Here is a 24,213-nt window from a genome sequence, read left to right on the forward strand (position 1 = left end):
CAAATTTTATTACATACATTAGTAGTCATTTTATAGTAGCTTAGTATTTCTTTTGAAACTGACTTTCTTTTAGCCTCATCTTAAGTAACAATAGGGCCAGACTGCAGAGAATACATTGAGGTCTTGGTCCTAAATAGGATAACTTGGCCTCCTCTCTAAAGCTCAGGTTACACTGTAGAAAAAGGGCTGGGAATAATGTAAGATTCAGAAGAGGGGGCCGTGGAGCACGGGCCTATCTTTTGGATGTGAAATAGTCATTGACGCTCATGAATTCATGTCTCGCTGCGGCTGTGGTTGTCACGCGCACAAGACTAGGCCCCTCCACATTTCATCATACATAGGGGAGGAGCCCATTAGGGCCTACTCCTCCCTGGGGGACTGTTGACAATTTCAGGTTGTTAGGGGAAGGGTGTCATTTTCTTCAGTTGTGTAGTGATAGTTGCCCTTGCTGCAGTAAATTACTTCCCACCCACACTCTTCAAGAAACTCTAATTAAACTCAGTGGGTCACACACAAAAAGAAGACATGAAAATGCGAGAGGGACTTGCTCAAGAAGACTTCCAGCAGGAGAGGAGGGGCGAAAGCAAATAGTATTCATTATGGAAGCACATGGAACTGTCAGACAGCACCAAACTAGTATCCAGGGAAGAACAGACAATACAATTGCAGAGTCCTCTAATAAACAATAGAATAAAATTATACATACACAGCATGGCCTGGCCCCATCTCAGAGGAGTGTGTGAAGCCTGTAGGGAGTTCATCCTGGCTGTTGCCCTCCTCAGTGCTCATGTGTATTAACTTAGTCTCTGGTGCTTGTATCTTCCCTCCTGCTTCAGGAGAGTCTTTACCCAAATGTGATGGCACAACAACTTGTCAGTGACTTTGTTGTCTCAGTGTAAGAGTTCACAGCGTGGCATAGCTCTTCCTTCTCAGACCTGGTATGACCTAGTCACTTGGATGTCCATTAACACAACCCATCCCCACTCTTCCAGACCGAAGTCACTTTTTCTCTAGCACTTGCTTGAGGTTCCCCAAGGAATCCCGGAAGCCTGAAATGCCTTTCTTCCTTTGTTTCCTCAAATCCTGCTGGTCACCTCTTTCAGGAAGCCATCTCTGCCTTACCTCACCATCCATTTCAATTTAGATACTCTCTAAAAGCAAGCAAGCAAGCAAACAAACAAACAGTGTATGCTGGGATAAGGGATCCCAAGGTGAAATGGACGTTGACTAAAACACACATTTCCCTAATATTGCCCCAGAAGTTCCTGGAAGTCTACGAACACCTCATAGCTTCAGTTTCTTGTCTATAATCTTGGGATATATGTAGCCTAACCCACAAAGCTACTTAGAAGTCAAGTTGCTTTTAGCCCTGTTCTGGATAGTTTTTACGTCGACTTAATACAAACTAGAATCATCTGAGAGGAGGGAACTTCAATTGAGTAAATGCCTCTGTAAGACTGGGCTGTAGGTAAGCCTGTAAGACATTTTCTTAATTAGTGGTATGGGAGGGCCAGCTCATTGTGGGTGGGGCTACCCTTGTGCTAGGTGGTCCTGCATTCTATAAGGAACCAGGCTGAGCAAGCCACTGGAGCAAGCTTGTAAGGAGTACTTCCTTAATGGCCTCTGCATCAGCTCCTGCCTCCAGTTTTCTGCCGTGTTTGAGTTTCTGCCATTACTACTTTTGATGGTGAACTGTTACATGCAACTGTGAGTGATATAAACCCTTTTCTCATTAAGTTATTTATGGTCACAGTGTTTCATCGCAGCATTGTAAACTAACTATGACAAGAGCCATGCCACGCTGTGATCTGTTCCAGTGAAACAACAAAGTCATTGTCAAATTATTGTGACATCAGGTTTGGGAAAGACCTTCCCACAAGCAGCAGGGAAGATGGAAGCACCAGAGACTAAGTTAATACACGTGAAAACCGAGTAGGGCAACAGCCAAAAGGAACTCCTTAAAGGCTTTACATACTTCTCTGAGATGGGGCCAGACCATATTGTGTATGTGTAATCTTACTTTAATGTTTATTAGAAGTCCAGTGCTGGACGCAGCAGTTGCAGACACTACTCCACTTGTATCACCTTAACCATTATTAACCATGACAATCATGATCTGTTTCTCGTAAGTTTCTGTTGACAAGGCACTATGATCCTCTCTTTGATGGTATGATGGTTACCTCTGGGAGTATCAAGGTATGAGAGTGATGAAAAATACAGAATACAACGATGACCCCCAGGCTCAACTAATGGAGGTCATTACTACAGTGGAACTTGTTAGACTCAGCCTAACTCACATGTCAGCCTCATAAGGAGAGAGAGCACATGTGAATCTGATGAGCATTTCCATAGGCTGTGTTGTATAGTCAGCATCCATGAAGTAGCTTCTCCAATGTTCTCTCCATGTCACTGCATGCTGACTATGTAAATGATCTCTATGGCTTCATCTATGAAGTACAGGCAGCCAGCCATCCTTGCTCATTTTCTTCAATTTATCAAAGGTGGATTGAGGATGTATGTGAACCAAGTTACTTCAGAGGACGTGGGAAGACAGTCTAGTGTACTGAGAGGAGTTTAACAAACGGGACTTTTCTCAGCAAGAGTTCTTTCTATGCTTTTGTGTTTTTCTGTCATAATGTTTGGAATTACTGAAGACATTTATCTTTGTGAACTATTTGTGTTTCGTTTGAATTTAAGTGATTAAGAGGAATGAGATCAGAGTGAGCTGTCATTGGCTGAAATCAGAGTTACAGGATTGTTTGTGAGCTTTATAGCTGTAAGAAAGAGACAGATGTTGTTAGACTTGGTTTAAGGAAATCTGCAAATTGATCTATCCACATGGCATGGTTTACTTCAGAAGGCCATGGAAATCAACGCTCTGATACTAAGAGGTTAGCTCTAGATAGTTCTGGTAATGTAACAGGAGATGGAGACTTGTCCTGGGGCATCCTTCTGATTTTTATCCCATTTATTAGATGACTGTAGTGTCTCCTGATGTGGCTGTTGCCTTGGACAGTTTGGCTTTTTCAGTGCTCATTAACCGGGTGCCTCCTCCTCTCTGAAGCCCAGTTACTCCACACTCTCTGTTCCTCTCCTTTCCTGAGAAGCATGTGTGCATGGCTCTGGTTCTCAATAACGAGCCCTTAGCACTTCATTGACTCAATCTCTCTGGATCTGTTGTAGCCTTCTGAGAGCCTTTGCATACCCCCTTGACCTGTAAGTTGACCATACTATGTCATCCTGCCATCCAGTGTTTTTTGTTTTGTTTTCTTTTGTTTTTAGGATTAAATTAATGGAAAGCAGGAAAGGAGTCAAATTGTATGTTTCTGACGCACAAGACCTTCCCGAGTAATGTTTGGGTTTGGTAGAAAGGTAGGGTTACCTCTGTTTATGCTTCAAGCTTTGGCTTAGCATGCAACAGTGTGTTAACTCATGGATCTAGACAGCTGTACTTGTAGTTTTGGATGTCCTTCCTCTTCAGAACGCAGGGCATCCTCTGTTTCCCTAACTCTTCCCAATCCTGGCATCATGCGAGAGCTGCGTCTAATTCTATCTTGGCATCAGACCTTTCCCTTTATTACTGCTTTCTCTTTGATATAGTATTTGCTTAGTCTTCCATGTCTTTTATGTGATGGCAAAGATAACGATGAAAGGAAGTGAATATTCTTTCAGAAATTGCGTGAGAATAAGTATGGTATGAGATGGAAATGTAAAATGAGGAAAGATGCTACAATAATATGGGCCACTTAACATTTTGGGATTGAAGTATCATAAAGAACAGAGAATTACTAACATGTATAACGTATTAGACCATCCTGGACTTGTTATATTCAGGCTTTATGACCATTTTTAGGGAAAGCCAAGTAATGCACATTAGAATACACTTTCCGAGAACAAGCCCTGTGCCAAGTACATTATACGTACAACTTCATTTCAATTCTTACTCAGCTAGCGAGTAGCAAACTTGGGAATCAAATTCATATCTTGAGATCTGAAACTTGAGAGATGCTTTTTTTTTTTTTAAGGGAACAGTTAGGTATAATTTTATCTGGAATGTGTGAGAAGAGTTGTACCATTTTCCCATTTCAGTTACGACCAAAAAGTAACCACTTCTTGAAAACATGATATTCAGACATTTGTCTTACTTAAATGTAGATAAAGGAGACCCTTTGTTCCAAATTGTATTTTATGTTACCCGAAGTTTGCTACAATTGATTCAAGGAAACTATGCTAGACTATTCTTTATCCGTAATTAATTGTTCCGTAAGATATGTCTTGTTTAGTCTTTTTCATCTGTCTCTAGGGATGTCCACAGTGACGGGATAGAAACCAATACTCAATTACTCATGAAAGAGAAGTAGAGGGTATGAAAGAATGTCGATGACGTAAATAAAATGGGCATGAATGTAAGTCCCTGGCGTAATGCTGCTCCACTCTCAGCTGTCCATCTCAACTCCCTTGTTTGGGTGTGACTGCTTTTTCTTTTGTATTCTCATCCTACTATGGCCACATTTCCATATTAATTAAGTGAATGGTTCAGAAAAACAAAAGTTCTAATGATCTCTATAGTAACATTAAACATGTTATTCTAGTTTAAAAATGCCCAGGAAGTTTGCTCTCATATCTGACTTTAACTGAATGGTAGGGCCAACTTCCTTTTTGTGTGCTAAAAAAGTTCTTGGTGATTTCCTGCCTCTCATTCCTTTGGCCTGATAGGGTTTTTGTTTGTTTGTTTTTGTTTTTGTTTTGTTGTTGTTTGACAGCAGGCTTAGCTATATGAATATTATTAAAACCTCCTTTATATGTTTGGAGAGACTGAGCCATACCATTCATTAAGATTTCTGTACTTTTGTGCAAGCTATATTTTGAAGTCTGTATACACTACTATTCTGTGCCTTTATGCTTAGCTCAAGTATCATCCTAGCAAGCATTTTTGTGACTGTGCATACTTTATTCTTATTATCCTATGTGTATGAGTGTTTTGTCTACATGTATGTCTGTCCACCATTTGTGTGCCTGGTCATTGTGGAGGCCAGAAAGGGCATCAGATACCCTGAAGTCATAGTTTCACATGGCTGAGAGCTGCCATGTGGATGCAGGGAACCAAAGCCACATCCTCTGCAGGAGTATCCAGTGTTCATGGCAGTTGAAACATCTCCCCAGCCAAAATTGTTTCTTTTCAAGGGAACACTGAAAATAGAATGTTGCTGATTTTGAATCCTAAGTATACAATTTGGAAACACATATTAAAAATAACCAACTTAGTCTTGATGGTCTTGCCATGTGAGTACTCAGTTAGTCCCAGTCACTTGGGTTTAATTACAGGCATTTTGAATTTTGACAGAATTGCACTTAGTGTCTGTTTTGTCATTTCTTCTTAAGCAGGGAAGTTTTGATATTAACAACCATTGCAGTCATTAAGAAGCTAAATAGAATATTTTTAGTAAAGAAGGTTTGAAAATCAAACAGTGACTGCAATTGAGTGTATTTTTTTCTTAACCTTAACTCTTATTGGAGTGGGATTGACATGTTTCATAAGACTGTGTTCTAATTTCAAAGGCTTAGCATAGGGAAAACTGAAAGAACTAAAGAAACTTGATCAGGCTCGTTCTTAGACTTCTGTTCCATGTAGTATGCACTTTTGGAATGTGTTCCCATAACCGGACTGGAGCTCAGGAGCCATGCTAGTGGCTTTCTTCCTCACAGCTTCTTCAGTGGCTTCAGCCCCAACAGTGCCTTTTGTTGCACATGAAAGGGCAGGAAGAAAGGGGCAGCCACTGTGAGGGGGACCCTGAGCTCTTGGACTCCTGACAGCTCGCAAGTTTCCTCTCTTCTAGCCTTTGGAGCTTTTGCCTCATGGCGGTAGAGATTTTTTCATTTCTTCGCCTCTTAGGTGTTATTTATCAAAGGAGAAAAGGAACATTACAACCAAGGCTAAAATAGCCTTCCATTTTATTCCAAGGCTGGTTTCCCAGTGGCGGCGCTTATTAGAGGTCTTCTTGTCTGTCCTCTGTGTAGCCTCTGAATGAAACTGAATCAGTAAACACTGTAATAGGCCCCCTCCCTCTATGCTGACTCAGTGTTTGCCCTGAGATTTCCAGTGTCTCCCTTAACTTGCTTTCAACACTGCATGTTGGAGTATGGCACTGTTATGTTTGTACCTATTTCAGACCTTATTTTAAGTTTGTATTTTTCCTCTTTATTCTTAGTCTTGTCATGGGTAACATGGGTTTGTTTGTTTTCTTAATTTATCTCCCACTGTAGTGGTCTGGAGGTTATATAATTTATATCTTCTCTTTTATTGCTCATTCTTATTTTTTTTTTTTTAGCAAATATGTATATTAAGCAATGTTTAAAGTATACTAGACTCTCTGTCCTTGTATACAGGGGCACACTTCCTCGTACATATCTCTGAGGTTCCCTTCTAGCTTCCATTTTCTCTCCTATTATTATTATTATTATTATTATTATTATTATTATTTTATTATTATTAATGTCCAGTATCTTTTTATATCTTGCTTTTCCATTATTATTATTTTATTATTATTAATGTCCAGTATCTTTTTATATCTTGCTTTTTCATCTCCTCCAAATTAACCATTTTCAGGTTGTTAATAGTTATGTATAGTTTTTATTTGCCTACTAGTGTATTTCCTTGATCATCCACCTTTCCTTTTGACTTCTGTTTCTTTCTTATTACAGCATGCTGTTCATCACTCTTTCTCAGTCTGTGTGAAAATATGTTTCATACGTACCCATTGTGTGAGTTTCCTGTGGAGATGCCAATAAATCTTTACCCACCCCCAATAAAGCACAGAAGGGAGAATGAGGGAACAGGTCCATCCAAACTTAGCTGGGTGAGCTGGTGTGTTTACTGGGGTTACTTATAAGAGCATGGCTTACTCAGTAGCAGGTGCATCTCTGGCAGTACCCCCTGCAGTATTCATGACAACACACAGAAGCCAAAGCCTTGAGTCTCCCCACAGGCCTTGTGTCAACTCCATGGAAGAGTCTCTTTTCCCCAGCTGTTCTTTCCAGCCTGCGTGGGGGTGGGGAGGGACACACACATTTTGGAACTGTTTCTGCTTCTAGAACCTGACAAGTTTCATGAGCTTCCTGAATCTTTGTAATTGTCATTAGCTTCCTGAGTGGGGGTGGGGGTAGGGTAGGGTGGCATATTTCGTCTCCGGGGAAACAGCTCTACAGGGCCTCCTGAAAGATAGCCTGGCCATTTTGTTTTGAATAGTTTGAAGATCATATTGGTATCCTATACTAATTTGTGTCTTAACGATATGGATAAAATATTTCTAAAATTTAGATATAGGTACTATAGTTCTCAACATCACTGACTTCACAGAAATATTCAGTTAAACCCCATTGTCTTTACTGAGGTCAGCACTGTTCTTTGGAACATGAGGCTGCACTGTGTTGGGATTTGGTGATGTTCTTTGGTGATTGAAGTGTATTAAATCATGTACTCCTTCATTAAATGTGTTAAGACTTATGCCTCAGAGATGTGTTTCCCATGTGAGTGTTCCCTCTCTCTCTCTCTCTCTCTCTCTCTCTCTCTCTCTCTCTCTCTCTCTCTCTCTCTCTCTCTCTCTCTCTCTCTCCCTCTCTCCCTCTCTCCCTCTCTCTCTCTCTCTCTCTCTCTCTCTCTCTCTCTCTCTCTCTCTCTCTCTCTCTCTCTCTGTGTGTGTGTGTGTGTGTGTGTGTGTGTACTCTATCAATACTTTTTCTTTTTTCTTATGTTTTGTTTCTCTATAGCCTCCACTGTCCTGAACTCTCTTTGTAGACCAGGCTGGTCTCAAACTCAAAGCTATGCGCCTGTCTCTGCCTCCCTGAGTGTTAGGATAAAAGGTGTGCACACTGTGCCTGGCTTGTCAATATTTCTTGACACAACTGACTTACTTCAGTGTAATGGCTCTTCCTCCATTTAGTTGCTGTATTCACTACCAAACCAGGAAACCACATGTAACTTCATTGGTCTCATCACTGGTAGCATCTCCTTGTTCTTTCCACATTTGTTTCCTAACTACTAAGTATGTGCCGAATGTCAGCTTGATCGCTGTGGAGAGATCACGTGGGTTCTTGTCCACATCTGTACTTCATCTGTTTTACCACAACATTCATCCATAAGTAGTTCCTTAACCTTTGACCCTTGCCTTTCTCTTAAAATGAGGATTAAAAATACAATACACTGTCTTAAGTAGTTGCCCGTTTGGTATGGATCAATATTTACCCAAAATACAGCCATCTTAATGTTGTGAGTGAGATCTTTCAGATTCCATCTCAAACACTGTGTGGACTAAGAAGCTCTAGACAACCAATGCCAGGGATAAAGGGATCTGCAGATGTAGAAGCTGCAACTTAGAGCAAGTCTGAGCTAGAGTGTGCTCTGTTTCTGTTCCCAAAGCACACAGGGTGTAATGTGGAAGTTTATTTCAATATTTGTTTCTGCTAGAGAATAGGAGGTTTTCCAAGAGCATCAGGGAGTTAGATGTGACATTGCAGAAATCATAATGTAAATTAGGGGGTAAACATTCATTTGCTTTTTAAATATTTGATTTTCTTCCACCTTTTCAGAGCTACTTGATGCTCCTGTCAAATGATGTGAATGCTAGAGGCCCTGAACTTTAGCTTTCGGCTTTTCGCTCACTCATGGGGTGACCACGGCATATCCTTTCAACCGTTTGTCCTTTAATTAAGTTCTTAAAGGGCAAATGTGCTAATAACTATGAATTGCCTTTTAGCTAGCTTTTAAGTGCTTAAAATAACAAAGGTGATGATATTATATTTTAGCTATGTAGCAGTTATTTAATGCTTCAAAGGATTTTTATTATTTTAGACTTTTATTATTATACAGCCCTTTATTTATAATAATAAATTAAACTTTTTAGATTAATTTATGATTATTTGTTTTTAATAATTATTTTATTAATGGATTAAACATTTAGAAAGAAACAATTTTTTCTTATTTAGTTACAGCTTTACATTTCTTAGCTTTACCTATAGTTCACTCCCTAGCAATCAATTCCTAATTCCTTTACACATCACAAATTTGAAGAGGAAAAAGTTGAGTCATTCTTTAGGATCATAGAGCTGAGGCAAGGTGGCAGGTCACAATGAGACTGAGCTCTGTTTGACTGGATTCTGGAGCTTGAGTACATAAGCCACAGACTCCCATATTTTCTGTAGTTTCCATTCTATTTAGAGAAAAGGGGCAAGGAAAATGAACATTCCATGTTCTTTGGAAAGACTCACAAGTTCTTTGTACAGACACCTTGCATGAACTGCAGTATATGATGACAATGATAATTATGGGTAGTGTGTCTGCACCCAGAAGTGGGCACAGTCGCCAGACGCCCCCTGAAAGGGATCAAGATTCGATTTTAATTATACTAGGTCTGAAGGGGAGCAGATCCCAAACCCATGATAATCTCAATTATCTCTGGATCATGTGGACGGTTCTAAGGTTTTATCTGTGGCTGAAGCTCTTGATTAGATTAGAAGAGGAACTCTCAGAAGCTCATGTTTCAGCGATGATAAGAATTCCTCCTGAAGCAAGCACAGGGGAGGCTTGTGAGTTCCTCTCACGGGCGACTCTACTCTGGTTCCTGGTCAACTTCTCATCCATGTTCAGTTTTTCCCCGTTCAGAACGCGAGTTCTCATTTAATTTATGTTGCTGCTCTGCTTGAGGATCCATGGAATACTATTCCTTATTCTTGAGTTCCTGGCTTGACTTTGATCAGCGTCAACAGAGTGGGTGCTGCCTCCTACGAGCCATGTAAGGTGGATATTTTTATTCCATGTTGTAAATGAGCAGGTTTAACTTTAGAGAGTTTAAATCAGTTGCCCCAAACCATTTAGCTAGTAAGTGGTCCGGCCATGTATTAAGTACAAGCTTCTCCGACACTAAGGATCGTGTTTCCTATGACTCACACTGAGAGATTTCAGAGCAGTTGGTTGACACTTGAAAGTCATGAACAAGAGCCATCCACCCACAAACAGCTCTACCACTCAGCAGCTAGCACATTTTACATTTCATATTTGAGGTGTATGCCTTCTGATGGATTTCTTGACTGCTTCCTCCACAAATTATTTCCCTTACTGAATAGTCCTTTTCTTTTACAGATATTCACACAGAAGCTTAAAGCATACAAAGTTAAATGCAGTCTTAGTTTTCAGCCTCATAAATAATAGACAATCCAGTGGATGGGAGGTGCTGGCTCTGTGGCCTCAAATGTCCAGGCTATAATTGGTGAGATTCTTTCACAATCTTTTGATTTCGGTCACAAGATGAGTGCTGCAGATCTAGACTCCACCTGAAGGAGAAAAGGAAGATGTCTATATTCATCATAGCCTTTTTTTTTTTTTTTTTAAACCCAAGGCATTCTTGTATGCCATCGGATAACCTTGTGTTTAAGGTAGGAGACCAGAATTGCACCATTTGGAATGTAGGAGAGAGAAAATGCAGTGTTACTGCAAAGAAGTCTAGAGAAGTAGTTTTGTCTGTAGTGGGAAGGGAAAGGAATATGAGAGGGTGTTTGGCTGACCCCTGCCCATAACTGAAGATGGGTGTTCTTTTATCCTTCCCAGCTGTGGGAAAGGAATGGACAAACTCTGGCATGGCTCCTGTTTCAGACCAGAATTCAGAAAGGAAGATGAGCAGACACCCAACTATCACTGCGTAAAGGGGTAACATTGGATACTTGTTTAAGGCTTAACAAGGAAAGATTATTATTGTTATCATCATCATCATCATCATTATTATTTTAGTTCATTCTGCTGGACATAGTTGTACAATTTAATCTTTCAAGATTTTGCTTGGTAAGGATACTTTAGCTATAAATTGGATTTCTGTATTGTCACTCATGATATCAGCCATTACTTTCTAGACTTGAGCACATAGACTTTGGCAGGAAGTGTTTGAATGTCTAATGACCTTGTTCATCCTCATCCTGTTGTAAATTATTTTCCTTGATTTTTATTAATAATTCATTTTGTTCACATTCTCACCAAAGTAAAAGTACTTAATTTTGCTTGGTTATCTGTCACTCTTTTCTTCTCAGTCCTCAGACCCTCAGTTTATCTCCCTACATGGTTCTTAGCATTAATTTTAGTCTCTTATCAGAGGTATTTTATACATATGAAATGCAAATATGTGTTTCCTGTTTAACACATCTGCACAAATACTAGCAGATACATTGTTTTTTAAAAACCTCTAGTACTTAATATATCATTCTATTTAATAGTTTAAAGCGATTAAAAAAATCTTTTAGTCCCAGGCTTATTCTGTTTGGGGGACATCCATAATTTCTTTCACCCATTTCTGTTTTAAATCATTCAGATTACCTCAGACATTTGTATATATAAAGCCAGTGCTGCAACACATGACCATGTGTTTACTGTTGAGCAAGCATGCAAATACATTGATGTAAGGGGATGGAAATGCGTGGCCAATGAGCATCCAGTCTGATGAACTGCCCCCCTCCTCAGGAGCTGGCAGGATTCACAGTTACACTGTTGCAATATGTGCAAATACTGTCACTTGCAAGTTCTTTGTTCCCCTCTTCAGAAGTACAACAGGTTACAAAACTTCTACAACTTAACTTTTTCTTCTGGCACTGCAGGTCACACCTAGGGTCTTGTGTATGCTATGCCAGTGCTCTTCCCCCAGGACCTGTATTCCTAGGCATCATTATTTTTATTAATTGACACAGGATCTCACTAAGTTACTCAGGCTGGCTTTGACTAAAGTGTGTGCCCCTTAGCTATAATTACAGGCTTGTGTTACTAGGCCTGGCTACTTTTTTAGGCTCTAAGTTTAAAAACAAGCAAACAAACAAACGTGAAAGAAAGAAAGAAAAGTTACTTGACTTTCCTTTTATGATTAAAGCTAGGCATATTTAGTTTAAATGCGTTGAAGAATAATTTCTATTTTATTTCCATTTCTGGTCTTTGGGTGTCTTGCTGAATTTTTGTTGGGTTTCTGATTTCTGTAGGAACTTCTGTATTCAGCAAGTCTTTTGTGACAGTTCCATGGAGTGCAGTGTAGGTGTGTTACTGTTCATTTGTTTGTGTTAAGGCTTAGGCCCGCAGCACAGTCAGAAAGACTTCATTTTTCTGAGCTTATGGAAGAATTCCAGCCTTTTTCTTACCTGTATTCTTGGGTTCATTTTCACAGCCAAATCTTTCATAGGCAAGTGCTTCTCTGGGGGAGATCAAGTCTCAGTCTTGGACCCAACTTTGTATTTGATGACTATTGTCTTCTTGTCTGCGAGTTGCTTTCCCTGTTGATGGCCCGCCTTCTTACCTCTGTGAAGCTCTTGTGTAGCAGGTGCATTTTGCACTTTCTATCAGGGCCACAGGGTATTAATTACCATTGTACTTATTGGGTGTGGCTACTTCTCTCTTGCTTGTTACTCTTAGGTTTCATGATTCCTCTCCACCCCCAAGACAGAGTTTCTCTGCATGTGTAGCCCTGGCTGCCCAGGAATTCACTCTGTAGACCAGGCTGGCCTTGAGTTCAAAGCTCCAACTGACTGCCTCTGCCTCCGGAGTGCTGGAATTAACGGCGCGCGCAACCACAGCTGTCTACGTTGCTTGATTTCATAGCGAACCTATGACAGCAGTATTCCGTGGGTATTTTGGGGTTTCGGTTTTTTTCATTAGCGGTAGCCTTGACCTGGTCTGGTAAAGGTTCCCATGATGGATAAGATGTTGTCCCTGAGCCTAGGATCTTCCAGGGTGGTTGAGAGGAATGCATAAAAGAGAAGCAGGTAGGGCCTCCATAGCTGAGCCTCTGCGCTGCACAGCAGGCCACTTGCCTGTGCAGCTGGGCCTCTCTGCTGTACACTAGCCCCTCTTCCACTGAGTTCTCGTGCTGCCCATTAACTGTAGATAATGACGTGGACATACAAGCGTGACTATCCAAGCAAACATAAGACAGTTATCCCAGAAAACTGAAGCTTGTTGTGGGATAGACTCTGACGTCATAGTCTGTGAAGGGCAATATCTACAGACCCAGAATTAAAGTAAGTGACAGCCCCCCCCCCCAAATATTTCTTCTCTTAATAATATCAGAATAAAAAAGAAACAAAGATCTGATTTGTTCTCAGTCGTTCTGGTGAACTCCCCTACCTGCGAGCTGAAAACAGATCATACCTCTTACACAGGTATGTGAAATGCAAAGAGGATGTTTCTGCGCTTAGATTTTGATGTTGACTTTGAGGGACTGTAATGTTTTAGAATGCGTTTTGTGTTCTCTAGAGACGATTGAGTACATTACCACTTCTCTGAACCCGCTAAATACCATTTTACAGTTTGTAATCGGCAGCCCCCACGTCCTTGGCTTTCACAATACCACACCACTCTTTCCTCCTCCCTTCAGTGACTGCTGCATCTCAGATGTTCTTAGGGCCTCTACCATCGAGGTCCTCCAAACTTGGCCTTGAGAACTGCCATGTCCTGCTTTTTTTTTTTTTTTAAATCTCTTGTATTCTTTATTTGCTCTAATAAACCACTTAAATGCAGATGCCTCCCAAATGTATTTCAATGTTCCGGGCTTCTCAGTGTGACTTGCATATCTTAAGTTACTCTTAGCATCTGTATTCAGATCTTAGTGTCCAGAATAGGGCTTTTCATTTCTCACCTTTGCACTCTGCATAGTGTAGGAAATATTCTCAGAAAGTGGCTTCACCACCCATCCTGATTTTCCTCAGGGTAGAAGCTCAGTAGCCATCTGTGAGTCCCTCTCTTTGTTTTATCATACTCACATTCAGGACATCAGCAAATTCTAGCAATACTGCAATCAACGTGCATCCAAACCACTTTTGCATTTCCATGGCAACTCCTGGTCCAGGTTACAAGGGTACTCCAACCACTCAAGTCAAGTGATGTTGTGCAACTTGCATCCTTTTACATTTGCCTCTCACTACAATCCCCGTGGCACAGGGATAAGCCTTGCAGGCTGCAGGTCATATCCTGTCACTCCCTTGCCTAGTGGTTTCAGTGGGTTCCCATGTACTTGGATGGAAATCCAGTCTCTGCCATTTCCCATAAGGGCTGCCTGATGTGCTGCTGTTTGTACCTTTAAACCCAATACCCTTCACTCTGTCCCTGGCCACTTAACTCAGCCAGTGTTCTTTTCTTCTTTGAGCATACCGAGCTGTTCTGAAGCCACTGCCTTCACCTATGCTTTTCACCGTGCTTGGGATGCCCTTTACATGATGGGCTGTTTTTCTTATCAGGATCTGCACCAAATGGTGCTCCCCAGAGTCTTCCCTGATGACCATATCTGCAGCCATGTCAGATTTATCCTTCCCCGTTTTATCTTCTGTTTGTTTCTTTCCTTGCAACATCCAAAGACCTAATTACATTATTAAATTGCTTCAAGTCATCTTGACGTTTTCTTTCCTGATCAAAGTTAATTTCAGTGGGCAGACTCTCTGTCTACTGTGAATTCTACAACATGGCCAGGAAGGAGCCCATCCCTGGCACCTGGTGTTTAGAATTCCACATGATGATCGGATGAACGGGGGGGTTGGGGGGTGGACAATGTTATTTTTGTTCTGGGGAGAAGAAAGTACTTCTTCCTGACAACACTTCAGTGCATACTATCAAGCTCAAAATAAGTTATCTGAGAATAGAAAATGAACTGTGAGTAGAATAGATAATAAAAAATTATGAAATAGAAACTTCCCTAGAGAAGTTACCGAAGAAGAAAATCATCTAGATTTCCTGTGTAATTTCAAAATCTTATCAGTCAGTCCATCTGGTGTAAGTTTGCAGAATGTTTTGAGTTACACTTTGGTGTTCTCATCTTCCATGATTAAAGAACACTAGGACCTTTGCAACAGTCAGGATGGTCATCTTTGAGGTAGAAGTGTCAAAGAAGCTGCTGCAACAAGCATCTGTTGGCCTCTGATAGGTAGAAGTGGTCCCTGTGTCGACCCTCAGAGATAGGCAGGGGTGCAAGTGTCATTGTCCTCCGTGAAAACACCAGAAGGAGGTATAGCAGCACCCGTAATGCAACAAGGGTGGTTTAGATTGGGAGGTGATGTGAAATCTAGTCTTGAGTAAGGAACGGTCTGCTGGATAAAGGCTTTCTAGGCTACAAGACATAGTGTAGAAGACACAGAAGGAAGCACAGGGTGCAGGCTCTGTGATTTGCAACCACAGGAGCTATGAGGAAAAGCCATAAGCGATGGAGTAGGAGCTAGGCAAGACCGTACGGCACAATGCCTTGTCTGCTTTCCCATCAGGCAATGGAGGGATTTTTAACAATATTGTTCTTGATAGTGATAGGATTATGTAATTTACATTTCCATGTGACTATTAGATGATGAGGGTTATTTCCAAGAGGAGGGGTCCAGGGATGGTCACTCAAAGGATGAACAGTGACCCCCAAAGTCTGGAAGGAGACTGAAGTCCCTGAGAGTAACAGAGATGACAAGAACAAAGCAATGCAGAAGCCAGGGGAAAAGGGTTTTTTTGGTTTGGTTTGGTTTGGTTTTAGTTTGGTTTTTGTTTGTTTGGGTTTTTTTTTTTTTTTTTTTTTTTTTTTTTTTTTTTTTTTTCCTGAAGAAGAGAATGACAAAGAAAATAAAAGTTAATGCCAGAAGACTGCTTTTCACAGTGCAGATATGTTAGTGATCACCAGCATGGCAGAGGGCCCAATAGCAGGGAAATCCCCCTGGAATTGAAGAGGTCCAAGAAACCCACCTTCATCCAGTGCAGACAGCTGGCCTTGCTTCTCCTTTGTGTCTTTTGTATTGGTTTTTGTAAGTGGTAATGATGTGGACTTATTCCCATATTTCCCTAAGTGGGACGGCACACAGGTGCTAGGGAAAGGAGGGTTTGGTATGACGTTGCTTAGACACAGGAAGCATGGCATAGAAGCTAGGAGAAAGGGTACAGTGGGCTTGGGAGTGAGAGTGTGTGTGGCCGTTTAAAGACCCTTTGGAGTTGTGCGACCCTCAGCCCCTTCAGAGGTAGGTTTCGGTTTTAAAGTCGACCCTGTCAGTTGGAAGCAAGTTGTAAAGAAAGTAGACCCTTTAAATATTGACATCATTTTGATAAAAATGTCTGATGACTTTCTATCTCTATGAATCAAGTATCACAGAGAAGAGGCAATTTTGTCCTGAAATTACTATTTTTGCAAAGTATCAGTGAAGCAAGGGTCCTGGGAGAGAAGTAACACAAACGGAGTAACTAACAAGAACCGAGATCCGCCCTGTCTCCGTGGGTGGGAAGTTCATTCCTCTAGAAGAGGGCACATAAGAGATCCTTTTCTCACCCACTCTGCAGCTCGCTCACCTGAGAAGGCAAATGTGTTCTTTCTGGTTGTTTAGTCTTAGTTAGGCTGGATACTTAGCAGAAGGAGGAAAAGACATCTTCTTTGGTAGAAAGCACTGTTGGCATCAGGGCAGATGGATCTTCCTAGTACACGGGCCTACAGCACGAGAGCAGGATATGCACCCATGGATTCCTGAACTCAAATGCCAGGATCCCCCACAAGTCGTCACGGCAGCAAGAAAAGCAAACACATATTTCTAAGTGCTTTTGGTAGTTCATGGACAGCCAGGGTCTGGGATATAAACAGCCAGTTCTTAATTGTGGAATGAAAGATGACAAAAAAATAACAAAAGGTAGTCTTTTTTGAGGAAGAATTTAATAAGATATAAGAACAATAATATGAAAACTAGAATAAATGTTTCTGCCATATTTATCTGTGGCTTCTTGTGATTTTCCTGAGCCCTAGAAGAAGATTTCTCATAAGGGCGCTCATGTGTTGCTGCATTCTAGGGCTGAACTGACTGCAGAGGCACTGTAAGCAGAGCTGTACATGGGCGGAAACACCATCCCTTCAACAGGAGAGCAGTCTGTTACAAAGCAAGTCCACTGTGTGATTGTCCAGTGATGTGGGCTCCCAAACAGTTGAGCTCCTCTAAAGCTAGCTGTTCATTTTAGTTTTTACAGAAGGGAATTCCCCCATTGATACCTTGCCTTCTTCTATAACTAGTATACCTGGCTAGAATTTATAAGCTGTAAGCTTTAGCTTGCCCAGTTGCTGAGCATCACCCGTTATGTCTTTTTTTTTTTTTTTTTTAAGTTGTGCGCTAACACTTGTGGAACGTCCATGCCATACTGAAGCCGCTTTTCTACTTTTTTTTCAGTTATTCATGGTGGACAATGGAGCAGATGACTGGAGAATAGCCATGACTTATGAGCGTATTTTCTTCATCTGCTTGGAAATACTGGTGTGTGCTATTCATCCCATACCTGGGAATTACACGTTCACATGGACAGCCCGGCTTGCCTTCTCCTATGCCCCCTCCACAACCACCGCTGATGTGGATATTATTTTATCTATACCAATGTTCTTAAGACTCTATCTGATTGCCAGAGTCATGCTTTTACATAGCAAACTTTTCACTGATGCCTCCTCTAGAAGCATTGGGGCACTTAATAAGATAAACTTCAATACGCGTTTTGTTATGAAGACTTTAATGACTATCTGCCCAGGAACTGTGCTCTTGGTTTTTAGTATCTCATTATGGATAATTGCCGCATGGACTGTCCGGGCTTGTGAAAGGTAAGTTTGTTTCTTTTCCTGAGAAAATAATTTGCCATAGACTATCTACAGAAGTGAGAGGAAGATAGTGATGTGCCCAAGTTTTGAAAATTTTACTGTTGTTGAAATAACAGTAACAGCCAGGCGTGGTGGCGCATGCCTTTAATCCCAACACATGGGAGGGAGAGGCAGGTGGATCACTGTGAGTTCGAGGCCATCCTGGTCTACAAAGTGAGTCCAGGACAGCCAAGGCTACACAGAGAAACCCTGTCTCAAAAAACGAAAAACAATAAACAAACAAATAATGGTAACAAAGCTTTCCCAGACTTTTCCTGCATAGAGCTAATGTGTTAATGGTTGTATGTTCTACTGTGACTTAGTCAGTTTACCATAGATGGTTGTCTTTGAAATCTATCAAAATTCAGAGACCAGGATTTTTTGTGGTGACTCTGTGTTGGAAATGTAACATTGCTGAGAAACTTCTGGTTTGAATATTGTTGATATGGAAAGTCTTGGAAAAGTCTTGATGCCACATGTTTGACTCTAGGGGACCTGTGATTGTGTTTTGTTAACTGTAGCTCCAATTCATTATCACTGTGTGCATGGTTAACTGTTGACCTGATGGACACGTGAGTTGGTTTCTGTTGAACATCCAAGAATGAATAGAAAGAGACAGTTGTGTGTTTCTTTTTTAAAAGTTCTAGTGTTTAGGCATGTGTGCTTGCCCTCAGCATTGAGAACCTCCTCACGGAGTCTGAGTTCAGCAGTTATACCATCAACAAGGTTCACTTTGCAAATAAAATACATTTATGAATAGCCTAAAGAAAGAGCTATTTAGCAATGGATGGTGACTATGGTTATATGACTCTGGGTGGAAAAACTCAAGGTGAAATAAGCACATGAGAGATAGGACTGGGTTCTAGTGTTCTTTCTCTTGCACGAAAACAAAATTTCACAAAGTCACCATCCATGTTGTGACTGGGCAAGCCTCATTTTAGAACTCTTCCATCCTTTTCTGGAATGAATAATATTTCCTTTACTGATGTTTCGGTTTGATTAGTGTTCCTCTCCCCACTTTGGCTCAGTTTTATGTATCCTTACGTCTCTAAACCCTCCCCCCGTTCTATAAGCCTCCCTCTTTCTCATTAGACATTTAAGCATTCCTACATTTTCCCCTTGAAGCAGTGACTTTCCAAACCTTTCTCTCCTGCTGCTGTCATGTTGGGGACGATTCTTTGCCGTGTATGTGTGCATGTGTGTGTTCATGGGACAAGTGTGTGTGTGTGTGTGTGTGTGTGTGTGTGTGTGTGTGTGTGTGTGTGTGTGTTGCCTCTTTCTCTATTCCTTGACTTATTTACTGTGGCTGTCCCCATTTTGTGATAATTTCTAAGAAAATTCAGTGTGTGTAAGAGTGACCTTCACAACGTGCTATCTGTATGATGGTGTTAATAGTATGGGTGGGTATAAAAATTCCAGATTGGAAAGTCATTTTTCAGAAGAGTGAAGAATTTCATTTCCCCGTGTGTTCAGAGTACCACAGTCTTATTCCATTTTTATTTTAACCTGTTTTTTTTTTTTTTTTTTTTTTTTCTTTCTGAAAGCCTCAAGGATTGGCATTCTAAAATGTTCAAGGGTATGAATCTGTTTGAGTCTATGGTACTGGAAACTTTCTTGGCCGGTTCCTTTTTATAATTCTTGTTCTTTGTTATTAGAAAGAAAATTGATTTCTTAATGCCCCTGGATTTTGTTGTGTGGAATGGTCTTCATATATTAGTTTTTAAAAATTAAAAAAATTTTATCTTTGCTTTGCTTTATATCTTACAAGACAAGTTCAGTTTAATGTTTAACTTTTTTTGTTAGGTGTTAGTGATATACCTCAGTGGTAGAGCCTTTGCCTAGCATAGCTGGGCTCTATATTTAATCATCATGACAATGAAAACAAACAAACAAACAAATTTTCATAAATATGTATTTGGAACTAAGTTGGCCATGCCATCTATTAAATTCCAGTGTCTAACTTTTGACCCCACATGTTCATTTGGGTTTGATAGCTTCCTCCTTCTTTTCTGTTGTTATATACTTTTTTTATTTATCTGTCAATGCTGGGGGTGCTTTTAAATTCTTTTCTCTTTGCATTTTGTTCATGACCCCTAAGACACATTATCTCTTCTTTTTGGTTGAAATTGTAGAAGCTTTCCTTATGCTTGGGTGTCCTTGACTGCATGACTATACCGAGGCGCATGTGGGAAAGAGTCCATTGAAAGCTTGGGTTTCTATCTAGGACTGGACAACTGTTGCCTTTACTGGAGGAGATGTGGCTGGAGAAAAGGAATAGCATATTTTATATTTCCTCTGGAAATCTGACCATCCCATGAGCAATCATTGCTATTCCCTTATCATTAAAGCCAAAGTACGGATGACAGCTATTGTGTGGGGATTTCTGTAAATGCAGTGGACTGTTCCTGCAGTGGACTGGTGTGGGCCATGCTGGGGTCATGGGCAGGTCCCCTGGATCCTGAAGGCTTCCTGTTATAACAAGTTTCTACAATTCTGCTTTCTTAAGTTGGTCAAAGATCAGCTTTGCGTTGCCACTCCTTCATTTTCCCTTTATACTTTTTTTTTCTAATTTGCTTAAAGTTCATCTAAGGTCATTCTTAGAGGGTTAGGAGAAGGAGTCACATGGAACATGCATGCTGGGTGAGTTCATTTGCTTTTCTGCAGATGTTCCAGTGGCTATAATGTCCTGGGGCTGAATCTAACTGGTACTTTTCTACCTAAGTTTAGCATTTGAGGGGTTAAAGGGTTCCATTTGTTTTTGGTTGGTTTTTGTTGTACTGGGGGTTGAACCCAGCACTTAACAGATAAATATTCTACTACAAAGCTATGTTCTTAGTTTCCCAAATGTTCTTTTTAAATAGAGGTACACTTCTTATGGTAATGCTTGTCACATAGGAATCACGGTATTTCCAAGCTTGTGATGTTTTCTAGAGTAGATGTATCTGCCAAATTGAAGAATGAAGCTTAAAAACTCAGTTGACGTACCTATTCTGATTGTAAGAATTACGTCAGCATTTCTGCCTAGCAGTATGACTGTGGTGGGTAAAAGCATCCTTAGTAACACTTGCAGGGGTTTGCGTGGTCTCTAGTGTGACTGTTTCTAAAGACTAATTTAAATTGCCTGAAAATTGTTCACCTGCCATGCATTTTCTTTTTTTAAAGTGGTTCATATCACCATTTTACCCTAAATATAGAAATTCGGAGGCAAACTGTGCCAGCTTACAGCAGTCCAAAGGATATGTGTTTTTGTCGTGCTGGGATTGTAAAATGCCAGCCATTCCTGTCTTGATCAACAGACAGCGAAAAGAGGAAGGGTTCATTACTTGGGGAAAATGAGTCTGCAACCAATATTAACAAAAATGAATTAACACATCTACGGTTTTGTGGGAAAGGGACAGGTGCTCGGGATTGCAACCACAAGATTGAGTCACATTTGGCAATTTAGAGGGTGGGTGACCTCAGGCTAGGCACATTACTTCTTCTTGCTCATGTTTCTTCATTTGTAAGCCAAATGGTTTCATTAGCTGTTGTCCAGCTTAGCATTTTATAATTACACAACTGTGAAAAGAAATAAAATTATTACCCAGCATTTTAGTAGATTTTTCTACATTTTTTTCCAGCAAATTTCCCATTCTGCTTTGGAAAAAAAAAATCTAGATTCTGACTTTAAGATATTAAAGATATGAATCTGTTGGGACTGGGCTCCGCATCACTGCACTTTGATAGGTTGTGGCTTTCTGTAATGGTCTGTCTGTTGGAAAGAGAAGTTTCCTTGATGATGTGTGATGACTAGGTTTATCTGTGGGTGTGTGGACAAGTATTCAGAATGTAGTTAGGGATTATTCTGGCTTAGTGCAGTGGCAGTTGTAGGTTCCTCTCCAAGATTGTGTCTCCTATGAATGACAGAAGCTACACCCATAAAGTCTCACCAGCATGGCTCTCTAAACTTGAATTGAACAAGGACAACAGCAATAGACATTCTAATGTGCACAGAGAAAAGCTCAGAAGCCTCGGCCCTACATAAAGGTCTACAGGCAGCTAAGGAACGCCAAGAGCAGGAGAAATAGTCTTCCCCAAGGAACATTAAGCACCCCAGTTGGCTATCCAGTACCACTGGTCATCCCTGAAAACATACAGTCAGGTACTATTACACAGACTGAGGAGATTGTATTTAAGCACATTTATGTGTATATATATATATACACATATATGCCATGTAATAACAATCAGTGAAAAAGGAGGCCATGGATTTGAAAGAGAGCAAGGAGGGACATATGAGCAAGTGTGGAAGGAAGAAAGGTTAAGTTACATAACTATATTATAATATCAAAAACTTTAAGCCAGGTGGTGGTGGTGCACGCCTTTAATCCCAGCATTCGGGAGGCAGAGGCAGGTGGATCACTGGGAATTTGAGGCCAGCCTGGTCTATAAAGTGAGTCCAGGACAGTCAAGATTACACAAAGAAAACCCCTATCTCTAAAAGCCAAAACAAACAAATAAATAGAAAAATAAAAATTTAAATGTGCAAGTACATGTTATTCTACAAAGTTTCTATTTTAAATGTTTTTTTTTTTTTTTCACAAGCCTGCCTTTCTTTCTCCTTGATGTTGGGTTGTCTCTGCCTTTCTTCCCCTTGCTCCCTCTGTTCTTTCAACTTCGCTCTTTTCTTCATTCACTCATTTCTCCCCTCCTCCCTGCCTTCTCTCCTTTCTGTCCATCTTTTTTTAAATCATCATATACTGTTTCATATCAGCATAACTCTTATTTGTTTGATCTGAGCGAACTACACAGTTTTATTGTTGACCCATCTAAGTGCCCTCTATATGATAAAAGGAGGAATTCATATCTTATAGAAACTCTCTTCTTAGTTAATATAAGAATTTCAGGGACATTTGGAGCTTGGAGATAGGACTGAGCTATGAAGTATACTGTACCTGGGTGTGGTTCCCAGCACCCTTGCCAAGTGACTCACAGCCATCTGTAACTCAAGCTCTGAAGCATCTCTTGCCTTCTTCTGGCCCTGAAGGTACCTGCACTTATCCATACACAGACAAACACATATTTGCACAATTAAAAACAAAGCAAATCTTTAAAAACATTGTTCTAAGATTATTTTAAGTTTGAGAGAGTCAGGTGGCTTTCTGGAGAAGAGTGTGTTGAAAACTTATCTCTGTCCTTCTACTAAACTGAGAGCTTCTAGCAGTTTCTTTAAAGTGTTCTCTATTGATGGAGACGGTGTCCCATAGGGGAATCTCTTTTTCATCCCTAGCATATCATGTGCACAACATTGATTTGCTTGTGAATATAAGTATATATGTGTCTACTGTACTATATAAATGTGTGTGTTATATATAGTATGTATATAGCAATGGTTTTCAACCTTCCTAATACTAAGAACCTTTATTATAGTTCCTCATTTTGTGGTTACCCCCAACAATAAAATTATTTCCGTTGCTACTTCTTAACTGTAATTATGTTGTTATGAATCATAATTATTCACAATACAGGATTTCTGATATATGACCCTTATGAAAGGGTCATTCAACTCCCAAAGCATTGAAAACTGCTGGGATTTATATATATGTATATGTGTGTGTGTATACACACACACACACACACACACACACACACGTATACATATATATAATGATTTTATAATTATATATACTATATACAATGATATATAATATATAATATATATAATGATTTTATAATGATAAAATTATATTTCTATATCTTATACATGTATGTACAGATATATGCAAATAGTTACTGACTCTTATTTATTTGGATGAACAATAGGTAGAAGCAGAGAAGGCAGGACTCCAGTATTATTTCCGTCATCTTCATTGGTTAGTAAACATCTACCTTGGGCTAAAAAGAGAAAAAACACACTTTGGTTCTGGTGTACCCCAGTGTCCAAGTGAGCATCTGTTCCAAAGCAAGCCAAGAAGTATGACATTATACTGGTAAATGGTCTGACGTTCTGAATGGCTCAGACCAGACCAGGGCATCTCATCGGGATATGTCTAGGAGAAACTTCTTGGGTACTTGCAACACAGAAGAAACTGGAATACCCAAGCTTAACTCCCTGGACTTTGGGAAGTACCCAGTCCTTATTTGCACCTCCTTGGACTTCTCTAGTTTTGTAGAGATAGCCTACTCCATGGTCAAGTTAGCATAGTAGCTCTGGCAGTCCTGTGTATGGGGGAGCTAGTGCTGTGTCTTGCTAGGAAACTCATCTTGTCATCTTGTTTTTAATTGTTGTTATTATCATTATCAGCACCAGGGCTTGAAGGGTGACTACCACGTAATGTGCACCAGGAATTCCAACGGGAAAAGGACACTTGTTTGCCTGCACCTTCTGGGGGCACATTCATGGTGTATGTTAATACTGAAGTATAAGAGACCAAGAAGGATTGCAGCCTTCTGCAGTTTAAGAGTTAATAAGATGAAATACGCATGTATTCAGTCTATTCTTCTCTCTTCTTTTGACCAAAGTTTAGTAATTTGGAAGAGAGGGCTAAGCTGAAGGTGGAGAAAAGAGGGAAGACTGGTGCTAGAGACTCCGGTGCTA

The 24,213-nt window shown here is 40.4% G+C and overlaps 1 protein-coding gene across 4 annotated transcripts in view; it reads left to right on the forward strand.

Annotated features, from left to right (window-relative positions):
* Kcnn2 (potassium calcium-activated channel subfamily N member 2) overlaps positions 1-24,213 on the forward strand; it is a 378,701-nt gene that overhangs the window by 257,330 nt on the left and 97,158 nt on the right. For 3 of the 4 annotated variants that reach the window (XM_051163924.1, XM_051163925.1, XM_051163926.1), the window contains one exon: positions 17,182-17,600. In XM_051163924.1, coding sequence (XP_051019881.1) covers positions 17,182-17,600 — 419 coding nt within the window. Of the gene's footprint in view, positions 1-15,763; positions 15,787-17,181; positions 17,601-24,213 lie in introns of those variants that run through there. The other variant, XM_051163927.1, reaches the window with a different exon arrangement.

This window comes from Acomys russatus, chromosome 20, assembly GCF_903995435.1.
Source record: "Acomys russatus chromosome 20, mAcoRus1.1, whole genome shotgun sequence".
NCBI classification, from domain to species: domain Eukaryota; kingdom Metazoa; phylum Chordata; class Mammalia; order Rodentia; family Muridae; genus Acomys; species Acomys russatus.